The sequence below is a fragment of the Micropterus salmoides genome, unplaced genomic scaffold (genome assembly GCF_014851395.1).
Source record: "Micropterus salmoides isolate LMB-PRFRI ecotype aquatic unplaced genomic scaffold, ASM1485139v1 Ms_hic_scaffold_17, whole genome shotgun sequence".
Taxonomy (NCBI): domain Eukaryota; kingdom Metazoa; phylum Chordata; class Actinopteri; order Centrarchiformes; family Centrarchidae; genus Micropterus; species Micropterus salmoides.
Window position 1 is genome coordinate 10,118,087 of NW_024040817.1, and position 18,425 is coordinate 10,136,511.

The 18,425-nt window shown below is 38.6% G+C and overlaps 1 protein-coding gene across 1 annotated transcript; it reads right to left on the reverse strand.

Annotated features, from left to right (window-relative positions):
- Window positions 1-1,163: 1,163 nt before the first annotated feature.
- LOC119907187 (cilia- and flagella-associated protein 69-like) lies at window positions 1,164-18,351 on the reverse strand. Its single transcript, XM_038724858.1, has 25 exons — window positions 17,984-18,351; window positions 14,728-14,787; window positions 14,581-14,646; window positions 14,090-14,199; window positions 13,916-13,992; window positions 13,727-13,825; window positions 12,907-13,059; window positions 12,466-12,643; window positions 12,131-12,254; window positions 11,974-12,022; window positions 11,744-11,865; window positions 11,420-11,651; window positions 10,556-10,720; window positions 10,342-10,457; window positions 9,845-9,963; window positions 8,951-9,032; window positions 8,647-8,839; window positions 7,936-8,073; window positions 7,466-7,542; window positions 6,463-6,660; window positions 6,025-6,111; window positions 5,800-5,883; window positions 3,968-5,180; window positions 3,232-3,321; window positions 1,164-2,092 (listed from the first exon to the last, which is right to left on the reverse strand). Exons 1-23 carry the CDS (start codon window positions 18,065-18,067, stop codon window positions 5,016-5,018), a joined length of 2,778 nt encoding a protein of 925 aa, XP_038580786.1. The 5' UTR covers window positions 18,068-18,351; the 3' UTR covers window positions 1,164-2,092; window positions 3,232-3,321; window positions 3,968-5,015.
- Between the last annotated feature and the right edge of the window lie 74 nt (window positions 18,352-18,425).

Sequence of the window (18,425 nt, forward strand, 5' to 3'; positions counted from 1 at the left end):
TGTTAACCAGATGAGCCAGAGTAAGGAGTCAATCTGCTCTTCAATCATTGATCATTAAATTCTTTTTATTTGAGCAGACTCTGAAACCTTTCCTGGAGTTTTTGGATTGTGTTTATTTTTCTTTCAAGGGCCTCTTTGGGGCAGATTTCATGGACAAGAATCCAGTTATTGGCATTGCACTGGATATCTGTCTCTTATTTATGACATTTAATGAGTTTTAAATTCCTTTTTGACCATATCGGCCCCTACTGTCACTCTGATGACCTAACATGATGCCAACTATTCTCTCAAATACTCAAATAAAGTAATGCACAATAAACTGTTCTTTGAAATAGCTTACAGTTTTAGAATAAACAAATAATTCACAGCTCACATGTCCTCTTCATCTGTGTTGCCTGCCTGAAGAGAAGAATTAGTAAAACCAGCAACCATGTTTGGTTCCCACAGTGTCAGACCGCCTCCTCTGGCTACTGTCTGGCCAACAGAGGCCGATGGAAACATTAATCTAGAATTTGTTTGTTTTTGGCAGGGATGTGGAGGGTTGTAAAAGAAATATAATGGAACCAACAAACTGTCCCCACTTATTTAGAAATATCCGCTTAGCTACACCAAATTTTGGGATATTTGGGTCCTATAAAATAACAGGTATGCCGTAGTATGACAAGGTTATAAAATCCAGGATTTGATGTCCTTTTTTTTTTAGCATTTTTTCCTAAGAATAACACAGCTTTTGGCTACTTGAGGGCAGCATTATAAGCTGTAAACACAACATTGACATATCGTCACCTTTTAAGTTAATAAACTGACACTACTGGCAAACAGTTAATATTATCAATAATTTACACATCGAGCAGTTACGGGGCAACGAATTACAATGAATGTAAGACCAATAATAGTCTCTTTTAGCTGTTTTTTGACACTGATGAGAGCGGTGAGACAGAACCAAAACAGTAAAGTTGAAAGAAGCTGAATCGCTCTGTACAGCTTTGAAGAACATCGTCTCAGCATCTCATTTACAGTATGTCACCAAGTCTCATCTGAGTTTCATCCACATGAGTTACTCCATACAGATTGTTCAGTTGAAAAACTTTTCCACATGGATGAAGCCTCAGAACCATGGAGCTGTTTTAATGTTACAAAAACACCTCAGAAATATCAATATATAGAAGTCTGCACACAAACTGTGAACATATTTATTTAAGATTTACATCAAGTTACCAAACTTGTAACTATACAAAGTAAATCATGTGAGTCCTTTAGTGGGATTTTACATTTGCAGACATTTTCTTTTATTCAATTCTAGAACAAACATGACATTTAAATTTAGCAAACTGAAGATGTTGATGAAAACAGCATAAATATTATAATCAAAGGGTGAAAGGTGCTTAAGTACAACATACTAATGAATGTAGTGAAATATTTTGTAGGAAATGTGTTTGTGACTAATATCAATAAATACAATAAGCTTGTATGCTGATTGAATTTTCACCATAATTATTTTATTAGATTTTCTGTGGTTATTTTTATTAAACCTTTTTTTGTGTTAGTTGACTATAAAATGCAGGAAATAATAATGGCTGCTGGGATCCCTGTTGACAGATGATACGCTCATTTATTGCATTAAAATACACTCAGTGAAGAAAAGTGCAGACTGGTCAAACTACACTTGTATTTGCATTATGAATGTTGTGATTGCACAGCTAGTGTAAATAGTTTGAACAAATGACAAATCTTCCTGCTGGGTCTGAACAATGACTCTCATTTTACTCCTGGGACACTTAGATTTTCCTTCAAGCAAACACCACAAACACAGTGACTCTCTCAACCTCTTCCATCTCAAACCTTCTCCAACATCCACAAACAAACATTCTGTCACACAAACGACCCACAGAGCCGCTCTGTCAGGCGGCGTCGGTCTGCGGCTGAGTGTTTCTCATTGATCTCAGGCGTTTGGATGCTTCAGATGGACTCGCTCTGCCATCTGCCTGGTGCTGTACAGAGACACTCCCATCCCCACTGTGGCCATCGTTATGGCAATGGGATCGATGAGGCTGCTCTGTGGCTGTATCCGGACCTCACCTGAGACCTGCCTCTGTAGACAGGGCGGACAGAAAGATTAAGAAAAACAGACACATTTAACACTATTTTAAATTTTATGTGATTACGGCAGCTTTATTTTTGTTTTTTTTGTTGAAAAATGTGACAATCCTGATAACTTTTGGTGCGGTGTGAATTCATTCAGTGTGAATGATGTGGTCTCAGGGGTGGGGGATTTTGGAAGGGTGTGTGCTTTTTTGGTCACTTCCAGATTGATATATATCAACAACTACTGGATGGACAGATATTCCTCTCAGTCTCTCAGGAATAATTGCAATAACTTGTGTGACTTTTCATTTAGCGACAATCATCAGGTCAAACTTTTTATTTGTCTAATGCTTTGGTTAAAGAACAAATATCTGCAAAACAAATGACATTCCCATCAGCCTCAGTTGAAAATGTTAAAATGCTGCACTTAGTAGCTTTAAATTGACCAGTGAACAATACATCATATAGTAGACTTTCCTTTCCATTTGCACTTGTGTGGCAAGACAGTCAGCTGAAGAGAGAGGAAACTGAGACTTCAACAAGTCAGTGGGTGTGGAAATTACAAATCTGAAGTTAAATTTAGTTCAGTTCAGTACAAAGATCCGTGGTTAGTGACAATCTAGTGCATCACTTTTAATAGTGCAGCAGCAGTATTTTCAGTATGTTGCTGATTTGAACTGTTTAATGTGAGTAGAATTAGTAGACTTGGCACCCCCCCAATGGTATTATCAGAAAGGACACTGTTGCAGACAGCAGTGTATGCTCACCCTCCTCCACTCTACATTCATAACGTTTCCCTTTCATACAGCCTCTTCTATGCAACATGAGCTGTGAGTCTTAACAGGTTATATAACACAACCTCCTGAGATGAGCAGCATCAGCACTCTGTAAAATATTAATTTACTTGTTGTCTATCACTGTACTCACTCAAAGCAATTCTATAAAAAATGTATGAAATGAAGCTGAAATAAAAACACTGTGAGTGGATTGATTAATTAGTGCTCTTTAAATTAGAATAGAGATACAACATATTTCTCTGTGTGAAACTATACTTTTGGGGACAGAAATGTTTCAGCTGTGGAGCAGAGTCAAACAAAACATAAAGACAGATGTAATACTTTTGTGCTCTGAGTGGTTGTGACCCACCTGGAGGAGACGGAAGTATCCGGGTGTCAGTCTTCCCAGTCTGATGATCATTTCTGCTGCTGGAGCTTCTCAGACGAGACAACAACTTTCCTGCAGGGGAGGAAATAATGTCATCACTCCTCCACAAGTTTTGCTTACAAGACGTTTTTACTTTTTGTTTGTGACCCAAAAAAAACATTAAACATTAAAGAAAATGTTGTCTCTGGAATTAATAGACGTTTGGCAATTTACTTTTATGAAAACAAAGATTACAGAATTACTTGCAGCCTGCGGAGCAACAATGCAAACTTGTCAGTTTCACCCTGGTCATATATTTAATTCCAACACAAGAGCCTTTTTATTTTCACTTTTATTGCAAGTCATCTCATCTTCTTTTATAGGTAATGTTCAGTACTTCAGTAGTTCAGTAGTATCAGTACTTCTCTAATATTCACGCAGCCTTTCCACACCTGAATTGAACCAGTAAAATACCATAAAAAGTTTAGTTATATTAATATTTATCACCTGTTAGTACAGACAGAAGCCAAATCAGTTATTTGTGAAACAATTCTTAAACACAAAGTTGTTGCAGCTCCACTCAAGCAAAAGTTGTTTCTCACCGTTTTCCAGTATTTAAAAATATTAAATGTTAATTTATTCATTTTAAATGTCTTTACAATGTCAATATAAAGCCAGGTTTAGAAGAAAGTATATAGTAAATAACAAAAGTTTTTAGGGAATACAAAGTCTGTCTCACAGTTTGAAGTTAACTGGTCCTCAGGGAGATGATGAGCACCCAGCAAGAATCCAAAAGCAGCACCCTCGCTCACCATCACCTTCATCAGCAGCTCAGTACCCGTAGACAGACAGGCTGCATGTGAAGCCCCTCAGCAGCCTGAACAAACAGTGGCAGCCTGCCATACTGAAGAGGCGTGTCCTCGCTCTTTTGTGCAGTGTGAACATCCCAGTCTGAGGGGCTCAGTCCAGCTCAACACACACTCACAGTCACACACACTCACAAAGCTGCATGAAAAGCTCCATCCAGCCAGTAAAAAGGGTGAGAGCAGAGAGAAGAAGAAGAAGGGGCTGTGTGCAGCATGTTGCACGCTTGAAGGAACATGTGTGTTAATGCGCTGCAGCAACTTATGTAACTCAAAAACACTAAAGAGAAAATATTGTTAGTCCTAAATGGACACTGAGCTGCAGGCTTTGACATAAACCTTAACTTTTACTGGACTTTTTAATGTTAAAGTAATTTAGTGGTTGTTTTTTGATAAGGCGTCAGTTCCCATGATGCTACATTGACTGTTCAAGGTCTTACTGTTCATGTTGCTCTGTTGGTTGTATAAATGAAGCATGTTGGATAATTGCGCCATAGAAACATATCTAAAAATCTGAATTCTGTGGACAAAAGGTTTAATTCTTTAACCAATTTTCATGTTAACTACATTTTCCATCCAAAACACTTTCATGTAATGCTTATGTTGTTTTATTTATTTAATACACATGAATTTAACAGTTGTAATGTGCATCAGACATGCTGACACAAGATTTGAGAGGCCACAAAGACCAGTCAGTTTACTACACTGTGTGTGTTTGTCTATATAAGGGGATTGGTGGTGGATTAGACTACAAGGTGCTGATTGTGCACAACAAGTGACCTCATGTCTGCATTTGCTGCAAAAGTCAAATAAAATACTTCTTTTAGAAATAAACAACTATTCATAATAAACATGTTAATGTTTGGTCTGTTAAAATGTACTGTTTGTATTTTGTGTTGCAGTAAATCATTATCTTTCCTGTCATCAGTCTTTTATAGATATGGTGCTAAAGTATTCTGGGTCCTGTGTTGTGGGTCCCACTTCGTCCTGACATGCAGCCTCGATGGGAGCTCTGGCCAGGGTCAGTTTCACTCCTGCAGGCCCCTGACTATCTGTGCGCTCTACAGACAGGACCTGCCCGATGAAATGCTGAAACACACAGCAGAACGCAACATGTGTAATCATCAGTGAGCGGCTCTCTCAGTTGTTCTACACAGCTCTATGTCATGAGCCCCTTAGTGGTACATTAAAACTGATCTAACTTGAGAGGTCTAAAGTGTTAAAAAAGTAACTTTTTACAGCCTCAGTGCACAAAATTACCACACTGGCAATAATTACGTCCTCATTAATGATCATATCCTTAATGATTATTTCCCCAGGTTCAGATTTCTGGCTTTCAAAACAGTTTTTGGCTTTTTTGCCAAACAGATAAACGGCAAGCCTTTTTAATAAAGATAAAAGTCCAATTTTCAGGCCTTCAGCTCTAATGAAAAAGCAGTAGTATATTGCATGTAACCCCTTAACTAGATGCCTCTGTTATATCTCTGCGTTTAGCAGCTAGCATATTTCTCCCTTTTGTGCAGATAGATATTGTTGAAGATACTGTTGATATTCCTACTGTTTGCCTGTAGAGGCCAGGAAACCTCTGATTACGTCTTGTGAAACTGAGTCAACGACCTTGCTGAACATACTGCAGGTTTTTATCTGCTTTAGCCAAATTACTGTCAGTGAGCAGCACAATACTCTAATATCTTATGTTGTGAGAGACCTCTGTATGATGAACTGCAGCATCCTCATGCTTTGGTTTGGTTCTGGATGATTCAATGTATTTCTCCCTCCGTGCTTTTACTTCCTGTACAGAAAAAACAGGAAAAAAAGTCACAGTGGTTTTGTTTTTTTGTTTTTTATTTATTTAAAACATAGTTATTCAAATTAATTCTTTGTAACAGCAATGATGACTTGAGGTTATATCTGTGTATGTTAAAGATCAAACCTTCAGGACTTCATAGTTTGAAGTCTTTGAAACGTAACTGTCCCATAACTTGGCTGTGAGCTCCCGTTGCTTCCAATGAGACTTAATCTGCAATACCATGACACCAAAAAATAAACAAATCAGAGTGCAAACTATGAAAACAAGATGTCTGCTGTGCCTACATGGATTAGGTCAAGTCCCAGACACAAATTAACTTCATTGAAAATATCCAAGCAATCAAAGACAGCACTCAGTCAAAGCTCTACAATTGATCTGAGTCCAGATCTGCCTCAAAATACACTACTGACACATTTGTGGGATACATGTGCCATTGTGCGGTATATTCTGAGTTTTCTCAGATCCACAGCAACATATCAGCAATGGCCAAAAAACTAGAAACCAGTTTTGTGTGTTGCCGACTTTCTACTCTTTGTATTGGCTGAATTAATCTCTCAGCACCTCTGTGTACATGAGCTCCTCCTCGCTGATGTCCTCCTTCTCCTGCTGCTCCAGGATGCTGTTTTGTTCTGCTGAGACCCTCCTCGCTGTGTCCTCTGCAATCTTCAAGATAGTACTCAGAGCCTCCTCATCAGGGGTGATCGGCCTCACGCCATCCAAACTCAGCTCCCTGCTGATCTCTTCCCACACCTCACCGACCTGCAGCACCACGACAGACAACCGCATGTTTATATATAGTCTTTCTGTGTTTTTGTGCCATATGAAAGAAAAGTCTTTTTTTTTGCTGCATTCAAATAACACTTAAAGATCTTTGCAGGAAATATGTTGTATAAAATGAATGTAGAATTCTAGAGCTTAAATATACAACCAGGAACATTTCTGTCCCATATTTGGCTCTGCTCAATTTGTTAATCCTTAAAGTAATACATAAACGACTTTTCAACATGGTTTCAAGTTGTTCTAATTGTGTAAAAATGACTGATGACAATTGGTGCTATTACAACTACCATAAAATGTCAATTAATAGCCCAGGCTTTTATTTGCTTCAAACACTGAACTCACCTTGCCTATATGGGACAGCCCTTTAATTCCTTTCTACTCATGCAGAGAAAAGATGTGAAATAGGCTACTATCAAAATGTTTATTTCAATTCTTTGTTCTTTACCATACAGGTAAAATGAAATTAGCAATTGAACTGCGGAGAATCTAACTGATCTAATGATGTGTAGCAAGTCCATATTGACAAAAGTTATATTTGTATGCATAATCAACGCAGCTTAGAACAAGCTCGAGAGAGCGACCTGGTTTTAATAATCCAAAGAGCATCTATAAAAACCAAACCAGGCTTCTATTTGAGACCTGTGTTTATATGTCAAAGTGTGTAACCACACCAGGCCAGTAAAAGGGACCGGCATCTAATTGGGACTAGGCTTTTAATTAAAGTTTTACAGTAATTTCATATCTAGCACTGGCATTTTCTTTGCCGCATAAACAGCAGTTCTACCTTGAAGTCCAGATATCTCCTGACGATGCTCAAGGTCACATAATCTTTTCTTGACAATCCAGGAAGGTCTTGAAAACCTGCAAAAGTAATAAATACCTTTCACAGCACAGTTTTAAAAGTTAAGCATACATTGCTTTGTGCAAATTTATCATAGCACAAATGTAACTAGCCTCTACCATGATACTTTCCTATAACATCATTACAATATTTTGCATTAGGGTAAATGACAACTTCTGTGATCATTAATCATGTGTTGACCTTACATGTCATAACTCCATCCATGTAGGACTAAAACACTGATCTAGATCTAGATGGTTTAACAACAAATGTTTAGTACGTCTACAACATGTCTTAGACTATGGCTTCTCGGCTACATGATAAAATAGCATTATCTACATAAGTTGTTTAAAGAAGTGAAAATATATTTACAGCAGTTAAAATCCAGTCTAATTATTTAATAACTGCTTTACCAAGTTTGCAGAAGATGGAGTAAATCTTTGACCGCAGGTTCTCTGATATCTCCAGCACTGCTGCACTCGGTATGTGGGCAGGAAATGGCAGCTGGGTGTCCCCCTGCTGGTAAAGACTGAGGATGGGCTTCTGGGGATCTTAAAGTCAAAAGTGAAAAAGCAGAAAATAACAGGGAAAGATAACACTGCAGCTTCTAGGTTTATCAAATATGATTGATCAGTCATGAAGATGTGTCTGGACCAAGGCCTCTTTGATCTGAACTCTTTCTTAGCAGATTCTTTGGTTGGTGTGTGCTGGACCCCTTATCAACAATATCTGACACTTTGCACTTTGAAAAGAATGACTCTAATTCAGAGAATAAGTTGAAACATGTGAGTGAAGGGTTACCATTTACATCACCTGTTGCTGTCATGTTCAGATCTGACAGACCTCTATCTTTACACTTGCTCATTTAGCTGATGCTTTTATCCAAAGCAACTTACAATTGCTATATATGTCAGAGGTGGCATGCTTCTGGAGTAACTAAGGGTTAAGTGTCTTGCTCAGGGACACATTGGTGGATGTATTGCAGTGGGAATCGAACCCAGGTATCTCTCACTGCACCATCGCCACTAACCAACAAGTCAGTCTAGATAACAAGAGGATGTTGGTGTATCTTAATGTAAAGTCTTGTCATTGACTCGTTGTTTACAGTCTAGTTGCAGACTGACCTGCGATCCCGCCGTATTGGTTTCGGCTGACTTTCAGCTCCTCCTCCTCCTCCCTCCACAGCTGCAGCAGGAGTCTGGGAGCTGTCTGACCGCCGTCATCTTTCCAGCTCAGGATGTGAGACATTGTGTTTGGGTTGTCACATAACTCCAGCAGGGTGGCAAGGACGATGGAGTGTATGCATCTGGGGCTTGACTGTTAGAGATAGAGATACCCAAACACTTTCAAATCAGTACTTTATATTTATGTGCATACAACAGTAACTTCAGTTAAGTTTCAGCCATTGGGAATCAATCAGCGACTTACATTGAGTAGATCCAACAGAAGATACGCTCCCTCTTTGGCCAAAAAATAATCTTCTGTGGTGTAGCAGCCTACAATACAGGACCTAATGGGACACACACAGACCTTCTCAACTGTGGGAAATCTGTATGTGCTTTCCTTCCTGTTTGTCCACCAAATTCTCTAAGACCCACAAGTTAATTTTACTGTATTTACAGTGTGCCACTTCATGTGTCTTGGGATGTTCAGAAAGCTTTAAGGCAATGTAATGTTAGTTTAGTATGTCCATTACCTGAATTTAGTCATTTAATTGAGTATAAAGTTAAATATAATACAAATTCCTCTAGATTAAATTCTAATTTAAGAAAATAATCATCAACATTCATTCCTTTCTTAAATTAATTGAAAAATGTGTGTGTGAAAAATGAAAATGAACACTTAAGACATGACCTCTGTGTCCTCAACAATAGTTACATGCCTGAAAGCAACCAGGACACATTAGGCAAATTCAAATCTGATTTCTGAAACCATGTGAGGACACGAGGCCTGTGTCCCTGTTCAGGGGCTAGGTCCTGAAAAGAAGTGAGACATCAGTATATCTTTGGAGGACACATTGATCAGAATCACACTTGTCATTTACAGAATCAATTTACAGCTAAATTGATTCTGTATATGACAAGTGAAAATGTGGAATTTGTTGGTCCATCCATCCATCGTCAACCGCTTATCCTGCGTACAGGGTCGCTGGGGGCTGGAGCCATTCCCAGCTGACATCGGGCGAAAGGTGGGGTACACCCTGGACAGGTCACCAGTCCATCGCAGGGAATTTGTTGGTATGTTGCATAATAATAAATACCACAAAAAAAATCAGTTAGCCAGTTAATCTATCAAAGTGTGCTGAGGTTTAGCGGAACTGACCACACACAGTCCACTGTAGTAAGGATGAGCTTGTTGTGTCCCAGACCGCTGTAGAACTTGTTGGCGCCTTTCCTCAGGAAGTGAACGGCCATCTCAACTCCTTCTGAGCCAAACAGTTCCTGTGGTACAACGTAACAGGACCATCAATATGGACATACTGTATGTTACAAGAATTAGGATGACATCTGGCTGACAAATATAAACAAAGAAATTTAGAAAGTAAATCATATTAGAATTTAGAGTTGGCAGGCAGATTAAATTTATTCATCTTTTGATGAAAGACACTATGTTTGGTATTTAAAATGTCATTCTTCGGTGGTAACCAAGTGGTAACGGATAAAATAAGGTGGCAAACAACACTGACCACACAAACTTCCAACAGCCTTGTCTTATTTTTCTACAAACAATCACAATAATTTGAAAGATGCTAAACCACATAGTGACATCCTTCTTAGCTGTTCTTAGCTCAGTGACTTCTGTCAGTGTCTCAGTTTTACCTTTCTGTGCATGTCAGTCTCACACAGTGCTGAAAGTATCAGTTGAATGTCTGACTTTATCTCCAGGGTGACGACATCCTCCTCATCTGGACTTGCTTCCATCTGCATCAAAATACCTGAGAACATACACCACATATGTCTGTAAGAAAGGGACGTGTTTTGCTGATGCACTTTGTGACGTGTAAGTAAAATACATTTTTTTTATCTAATTTACCTAAGAGCTGGTTGATGGTTCCTTGATCACAAAGGTCCTGGTTGACTGAGTCTTCACCTATAGACGTCACAGATCTCATAACTCTGATACAATGACGCATCTGAGCTTTCTTACTGCTTCTTCCTCCTGTGCCGTGAAAGCTGTGACCCTGACCAAAGTAAGAATCTGGGAGAAAGGAGGAAATATAATATAACATAAATATTCTGTTGTTTAAAAAAAAAAGTTGTTGACACTGTTGAAAACTAGAAGAAAGTGTTTTTGAAGGTGCAAACACTGTTAACAGGATTACAATGTCTTAAAATTGTTTGAATGTGAAGTGTTGTATGGGAATTGTAGTTGAAGTTGAAGCTCTCAATGCAGTTGAAGTGTCAGTTGAAGTTGAAGCACTGTAAGGGTTTTGAAAGTTGCAAATTTAAGCCTTGAAAGCAGTTGAATTGTTCATTTGTATGTAATCACTGGAAATAGTTAAACTGTCAAGAGATGAAAATAATTGAGGTGTCAGTTGAAGTGTAAGATGAGAAAGTCCCACTAAAGTGTGAAAGAGGAAAGTAGATTGAAAGAGACTGTATGGGAGTTGTAGTTGAAGATGAATCACTAAAATCAACTGAGGTGTCTGTTGTTTAAGATCTGTAGGATTTTGAAATTTTAGTTTCACGTTTAAACTTTGGAAGCAGTTGAATTGTCAATCTTTCCCTGAAAATAGTTAAACTGTCAAGAGATTATATAAATTAAACTGTAAATTGAGGTGTAGTTAATTGTAAGAGATGACGGCACTGACAGTGTTTGATCTCTGACCTTTCAGATAAAAGACCGGCTCTTTTTAGTCTATTGTTTGTCTGTTCCTATGTTTTGCTGCATCCTCACCTTGCCGGACGCACCAGTCCAACAGGAGCAGTAGACACGCATTTCCCTGACAGGACATGTAGTCATCCAACATGAGCGGAGCGACAGTGGCCAGGGTGGCCAGCGCCTGCAGCTGGAGCTCCTCCTGCTGGATGGAGGACCAGTGACGTGAACCTGACCGGCGCTCAGATGAGGCAACAGGCGACTTCATGAGCGTCAGCAGAGCAAGCATAACTCTTTCTTCTTTATAAAGCTAGGAGAGGAAAACATAGAGAGGACAAGCAGAGTCTTTAAAATGTTTAAATATTTATTCAAACAATTACAGAGATACTGTGTGTGACTGACCTGCAGGGCAGCTAAGTCCTTCGACATTATAACCAACAGATTCAACAGCAACTTCTTCATTTTCAAGTCTTCGTTACTGAAGTTCAGCTTTAGGTTGCGAACCAAAGGGTTGTGACTTTTCACTAAAACATAAATCAAGCATTTTGTTATCATAAAATATGCTACTGTGCTCACATAATAAATAATTCAAATGTAAATACAAAACTTATAAAAGGAAAGAGTGGCCTCACTCTCTGGAAATGTGACGAAAGCTATAAGCTGTTTGGCAAATAAACTCTCCTGAAAATGAGAAACATGATGTTAAGGAAATTGTAGAGGCACATTTTACACACTAAAAATGCCCACCTCAATGCATTGCCATCATACAATTACCAATCATGTACTCACAATAAGCAGAGAGTTGGGATTTTCAGCAATGAGAGTCGTAATCACAAGCAGATCATTTCTGAGCTGGAGGTCAGAATGTCGGAAACCGTTCATAAGCTGATGAAGAAACGCTTCTTTCAGAGATCTGAGATACAAAATGAACAAAAAGTTAGATATCTAATATCTATTTGTACAGAATGAGAGAACAAAAGTAGACCAACTTGTTTTAGAGGATGGAGGGTAATACATTTTTGACTCACAGAACATTCCTCTAGATCTTAAAATTTAAATATCTCACACTCACAGTCCTAATCAGCCACATTTGATAACATCTTAAACCTAAAGGAGACACGTACACGACACACTCCATGTTGCTGAGCTGAGCAGTGACCTCCTTTTTGCTGCCTCTCTCCAGCAGGTTCCAGAGGATTTCGGAGGAGCAGAACAGGACCTGACCGGACTGGTCTGGTTCGTTCATGTGGAGACAGATCGTCTCTGCTCCTCGTGCATTCAGTATTAACACACAGTTCAAATCTGTGGTTAAATGAAAATGAAATGCGATTAAAGAGATGTGATTGATGATTAAAAAAAAACAAACACTGACCTGCTGAAACTGACTCAAGGACACTTAAAATCACTGTTTTTCTGATTGTTCTTCAGTAATAAGATGATTTATGCTCTTGAGAGATGACTTTTTCTACTTTTTCTAATGAAGGAGGTCATAGTTTGGATTGGCATGTCTGAAAGATTCCCTCCTCCACTGCCTTTGTGGATCCAGAATAAAATCAGTTACTGACCAGAGGAGCTGGAGAGGATCTGAAGTGTCTGCAGGAGCTGCAGCTTAATGGTGGGCTGGTTCTCCAGAGCAGACATGGAGAGGAGCAACGACTGAGCCAGGTCACTGCGCTCCAGCAGCTGCAGCCTGTAGCCTGGAGAGGTTGGCTGGAGACCTGCAGATAAAACAGAGTTAAATAAATAAATTAAATATTAATAATACATTACAAATGATTTATTAAAACGGACAAATATAAAGATAGAAAGAAAAATTAAATAAGAAAAACAACACATTTTTGTTCAAAGTCAATCTTAACCCTTAAGGAAATTGGGGGAAAAGAACACCAATAGCAAAAAAGTAAGAAAAAGTTGATAAAAAAGAATGAAAATCAGGATACAAGAAGACAGGAAGAATAACAGATTTAGTAAATACATAAATGTATAAAAACATCATAGAAATTTTGATTCAAGGGAACATAAAAACTTGAGTCTAACTTATAGTAGGTGACTGAAAGCCATGCAAGTATTTTTATCTGTTCAAATGTATTAAAAACACATTAGTCAATATTAATTGTATGTGTACAAATGTGTTTACAGTTGTACAATCAGTTTGACAATTATATTCACCAAGATTGATAAGCGGTCACTGGTTCATAATACAGAATCAGTAAGATTCTGTACCCCCCAAAAAAGGTAAAACATGAAAGAGAGACAGAAACAAAGAAACAAAAACACAAGCATGCCACCACAGAAGACCTGAGAGAGCCTCACTTAGCGAAAGTCTAGAAAATCGGTTGTCAGAGTGGAAAGTCCAAGGCTTTGGCTTGGTGGGGCGGTCCGTACCATCGAGCAGCTGTTTACGAGTCACACAGCTGTAGAATGATTTCACAGACTCAACTATCTGTTGTCTCACTTCAGCATCTGACACCCTCATCAGACACCCTGCCAACAGAAACACTTTGGTCAGAGTCACTCGTCATCGTCACTCCTGTTAGAAGAAACTGCTCTCTTCTTTAATACTGATCTGTGTACCCATGTGAGAGAAGAACTCTATAACGTCCTGAGCGTAGTTCAGCTCATCAGATGCTTTCTCCTTCAGGAAGGGAAGCCTGGGATGAAGCAAAGCAACTTGTGGATGTTCAGGTGACATCACAACAAAACATATCAGTCTTTTCCTTGTAGGTTAAAAAATTTTCAGTGTCTTACCTACAAATTTTAAGGGCATCACACAAAATGGGCACATATTCAGGGTGATCCTTCACTTTCTCTGCACAGATGTTGAGTATTTTGGCGATGCCTGTCAGCTCCTTCAAATGCTTAAAATAGTTTAGGAAGTTTTAACATTTTGGCAAAGTGTTTGTGTATATAGAAATAAATCTCAGTGAGGGGAAGTGATTGGGCAAAGAGCCATCATGATAACTGAGGTTATTTCTGAACGGGGAAAACGCTGACAGACACAGTGATGCAGAAATAAATTAGAGTCTTGGGAATAAGGTTTGACTCAGTGTTCAGGTTGCATGAGAGCAAATGTATTCCCATAACTGTGACAGGGGACAGTAATGAGGAAAATCTGACTATCTGCCGCAGTGTGTGTCACCTGAGAAAGCTTTATTTTGGAAAAGACAGACACTTCTTGGAAAGAGAAGTCTGGTTATCAGAACTGTAATTCAGAAGACTAAATCCAGACCAAAGGATACAAAGCCAATTTGGCTTCTCTTCAGAAGTTTCTTCAGTACAAAAAGGTGCCTCTCCTTCAGGTTAGCCTTTAATAAACATAATACACAGTATGACAAGATATAACATAAAACAAGTCTGATGACATTCATCATATAAGATCAACTTACTGTCAAGGGATCCTCAAGAAGACGAACCGCTTTACTGAGATCAAGACTTTTAGCGCTTATCTGCAGAGAAATGACATCTTCAGATCAAACTCAACACTGACTCTGCATTACTTTATTTTCATTATGATGACTCTATAATCACTTTTGGTGACAGAAAGAATTTGTCACAAATCTTAAATGTATTGTATCAAAATCATCACGTAAAATATTTGGTTGCATGTCTCCAAGCCCTTTTATCGTCAATGTAGAGTCAATGGGTCCCTTTGAAAAGCACCGATAACCTTCTGAACACTCTTCATGGCACTTCGTTGTCATATCATTAAGATGTAAAGGTACAACAGCACATAATGTCCATTGTAATACAGAAATTGGAGCCAGGGGAGAGGGGGAAAGAATTTTCAAGATTACTGTGGTAGATTTACGAGAAACTAATAATCACAAATCTACAAGTTAAAAACTTGAATTTTAACATCTCCGACATTTATACATTTATGAGAGAAACTCTCATGGGTGGGTTTTTTTTCAAGGAACCACATCGCTTCACTTTCCAAGGCTGCAACATCACACACTTCCTGCCGTGTATTATGCATGCAGTGGAAAATTAGCAGTGAGGTTAGCCCACAACACTAACCTATATTATCATGCACCTTAGAAACTTTGCCGTGGATTGGGCGTATTCAGAAGAAAACACCAGACTGATTTAGATTTTTTATGACTTTAATTTCAGGAAATTTCTGAATTTCTTGTAAATTTGACACTTTCATCTAGGATTTTTTTCTCTCGGTTTATTGACCCTCAACCTGGCTTCTTATTTTTTTGACACATAAAATAGTCAATCTAAATATGTGAAAACACTCAGTTATAGCCTACAGATGGGCTACATCTCAGAAACTGTCCTGTTAATTAGCCTAATTAAAATCTCCTCTCTAAAATCACAGAGGCTGCAGGGCTCGCTGTAAGAATAACTTCATTTCAGCTGCAACCACAGCAGAACAAGTCAGGATGAAATCTAAAAGTATTTTATCACGTGGTGTGTATCCTACTTCCCATCTTTAACACTGAGTACAGATGTGGTGTGTAGCCCACAGGGTAACCCTCAAGTTAACCACGAACAAAACCTGCTCGGACAGTTTACAGATGCAGCGTAAATTGCCATGACAACAGATCTCGGATAACACCTATCCACCTTTCTTAGTATGGAAGTTACACACGACGTAACAAAGTTACTCCTGAAGTTACCTGGATAAGACAGTTACCTCGCTTCGTAGTACAGGCCACCAGTGTGGTTGATCTCCATCCTGCCACTCCACAAGCTCCATAAATACCTAGGCCTCCCATCCAGTCCCCGCTGGATTGTTGGGTTGTGCACAGTAGGTGTTGTTAACGTACCAGCCACTTAATCTGCTAGAAAACTTTGTCTGGTCTGCTTGCTTTTCCTGCTTGCCAGCACTAGTAATTCTGTTCAATCTCCGTCTGTAAACCAACACACTTGTAGATCCCACCTTTGTCAGCCAGCCCTGTCCATAACCAACATTAGACAAACTCCAGACCCTGCTCCAGTTCTCTTCCAAACCAGCTAGTTCTGGAGAGTACCCCCACTTTTTGTTTGAACTGTTCAATAAACTGTTAAAGCTTACTCCCTGACCTGGTCTGCCTTTGGGTTCAGGTCAAAATCCTGACATTTGTAGAGATGAACTAAATGGTTTTCTGCAAAAGGCTTATTTTACAATATTTAGTTGAGTTCTTATATCTACTTTATTTCCAGGCCCCTAGTCCATTATAAAAGTAAGAGTACAGTCCATACGAAAGGAATGAGTAACTTCTCCCTTGTTTATTGCTTTTTAACCCTTTTTACAGTTTCTGTTTGATCCATCTGGCATTTTGGGTGCCATGAACTCTCCACCCCTCCATGCCTCATCTCCATCAATGGACAGCCAGAAGAAATTGTTGACAGCTTAAGTACCTTGGCATCATTCTGAACAATAAACTGAGTTTTGATCACCACATCACAGAGATCCACAGACACTGCCAACAAAAAACACAATTTTTTAAATATTCATGTGGGTTTAGTGTGAAGCTGCATTGTAGTAAAACCTATATTTCATTATTATAGAGAATATTATTTGTGAAATTCTCACTTCCTAAGAGAGTTTATTGAGGATTCAGATGTACTATTTCTATTTGCACACATGCAGAAGCAATAAGCAATTCATAAAAATACAGTAACTGTGGTATGTTAGTAATAGAGGTGCTCCGATCAGGATTTTTTAGGCCAATCACCGATTGCTGAAAGCAGTATCGGCCAATAGCAATCACCGATCACTTGGTCTATTTGAAACCTTCTATTTATCATGTAGCATTATACTGTATATTTATTTAATTTGTGCTAAACCCAATGTATTAAGTATTAAAATTGACAGATGGATAAGTATCATGAAATGACAACTGTTTATTTTATTGCCAGGAAACACGGGCAACCAATTCCACTCCCTCTATCTTAGAGACTTAAACCATAACAGCCTTTGCCTGCTGTGGAGTAAATTACAAAAACAGAACAAGCCATATGTAAACTCAGGACTCTCTAAGTTAAACCACACATCCTGCTTCTCATCCTCCTTTACTGTGCTACCTGCTACTTTACCATGCTCTTTCTTACCAACAGAAAAGAAAAAAGGCACATTAGTTTCATCATTAAACATTAATAATTGTATGTCTGTGAAGGTTCTCCAGGTCATAGTTATCCAAGGAAGGTTAAAATCATGAGCAACTGTACTTGGTTGAAGATACTCAAAGATGTTTTGTCCCTCACAAAGAGACTTCTTCAATTCTGATTGTCTCAGCTATTTAACCTCTGTGGGGTCGTTGTCCAGATTGATTGATCTCACCTATTGGGGTTGGTTCATTTTATAAAAAGGTTAAAAAAAAGAGTTTTATAAACTCTAAAGAAACACCAAAGTATGGTTTAAATTTTGGATGAGCTTGTCATTTGTAAGTGCCTTCATCATTTCAAATGTTTCTCAGAAATGATAGAGTCTCTTGGATGAAGCACGAAATGTCTTCGAGTATCTTAAGTCAATTCCAGCTGCCCTTCTTTTTATTAATAACTTTACTATATTCAGATGTTGATGATTGTTGATGTTGTTGTCTAGTTTGCTATCAAAATACCTGTAAATCAAAGTAGGCTAGGTTATTCCTAGGAGTTAACAACTAGGATTTAGTTTATGTAAATTAACCCTGTAAGAAAAGAAAAGTTTACCTCATGAATGTGTTGGTTCTTATAAGATGCTCCTGGTCTGATTACAGGAAGGTTTCTTCTGAGCACAACTTTTCCTGAATCCATTTCCCCCAATTTCAAGGAACTTCTTATTTTAGCCGCAAAAGCAACGTAAACATGGTCGTTTCATTTGATTATTTCAGTTTTTAGTTCCAGTTGGGTTAACGTTTACAGTTATACAGTTTCAAACATTATCAACAGGTTTATTTTCTAACCTCGGTGTTTCTTTGCTAATAAAAACGAGCTAACTTGTCCTTTACACGGAAAACTCGGATAATAATCATCTTAAAACAGCCTTTTTCCTCCAACATCTCCCTCTTTGCTCCTTGTGTTGCCCGAGTCTTGCAGCGTCCCACAGGTGCTATGGTTACCTTCATAGTACGGAGAGCGACGGTGTTCAAAACTCATCTAAAAACGAAACGCC

Coding starts and splice junctions, on each gene's coding strand:
- LOC119907187 (XM_038724858.1), bottom strand. CDS start 18,067: ATGGATTCAGGAAAAGTTGTGCTCAGAAGAAACCTTCCTGTAATCAGA. Junction 12,644..12,906: donor GATCCTCTCCAGCTCCTCTG/GTCAGTAACTGA, acceptor ATTTAACCACAG/ATTTGAACTGTGTGTTAATA. Junction 8,074..8,646: donor CCAATACGGCGGGATCGCAG/GTCAGTCTGCAA, acceptor TTTGACTTTAAG/ATCCCCAGAAGCCCATCCTC.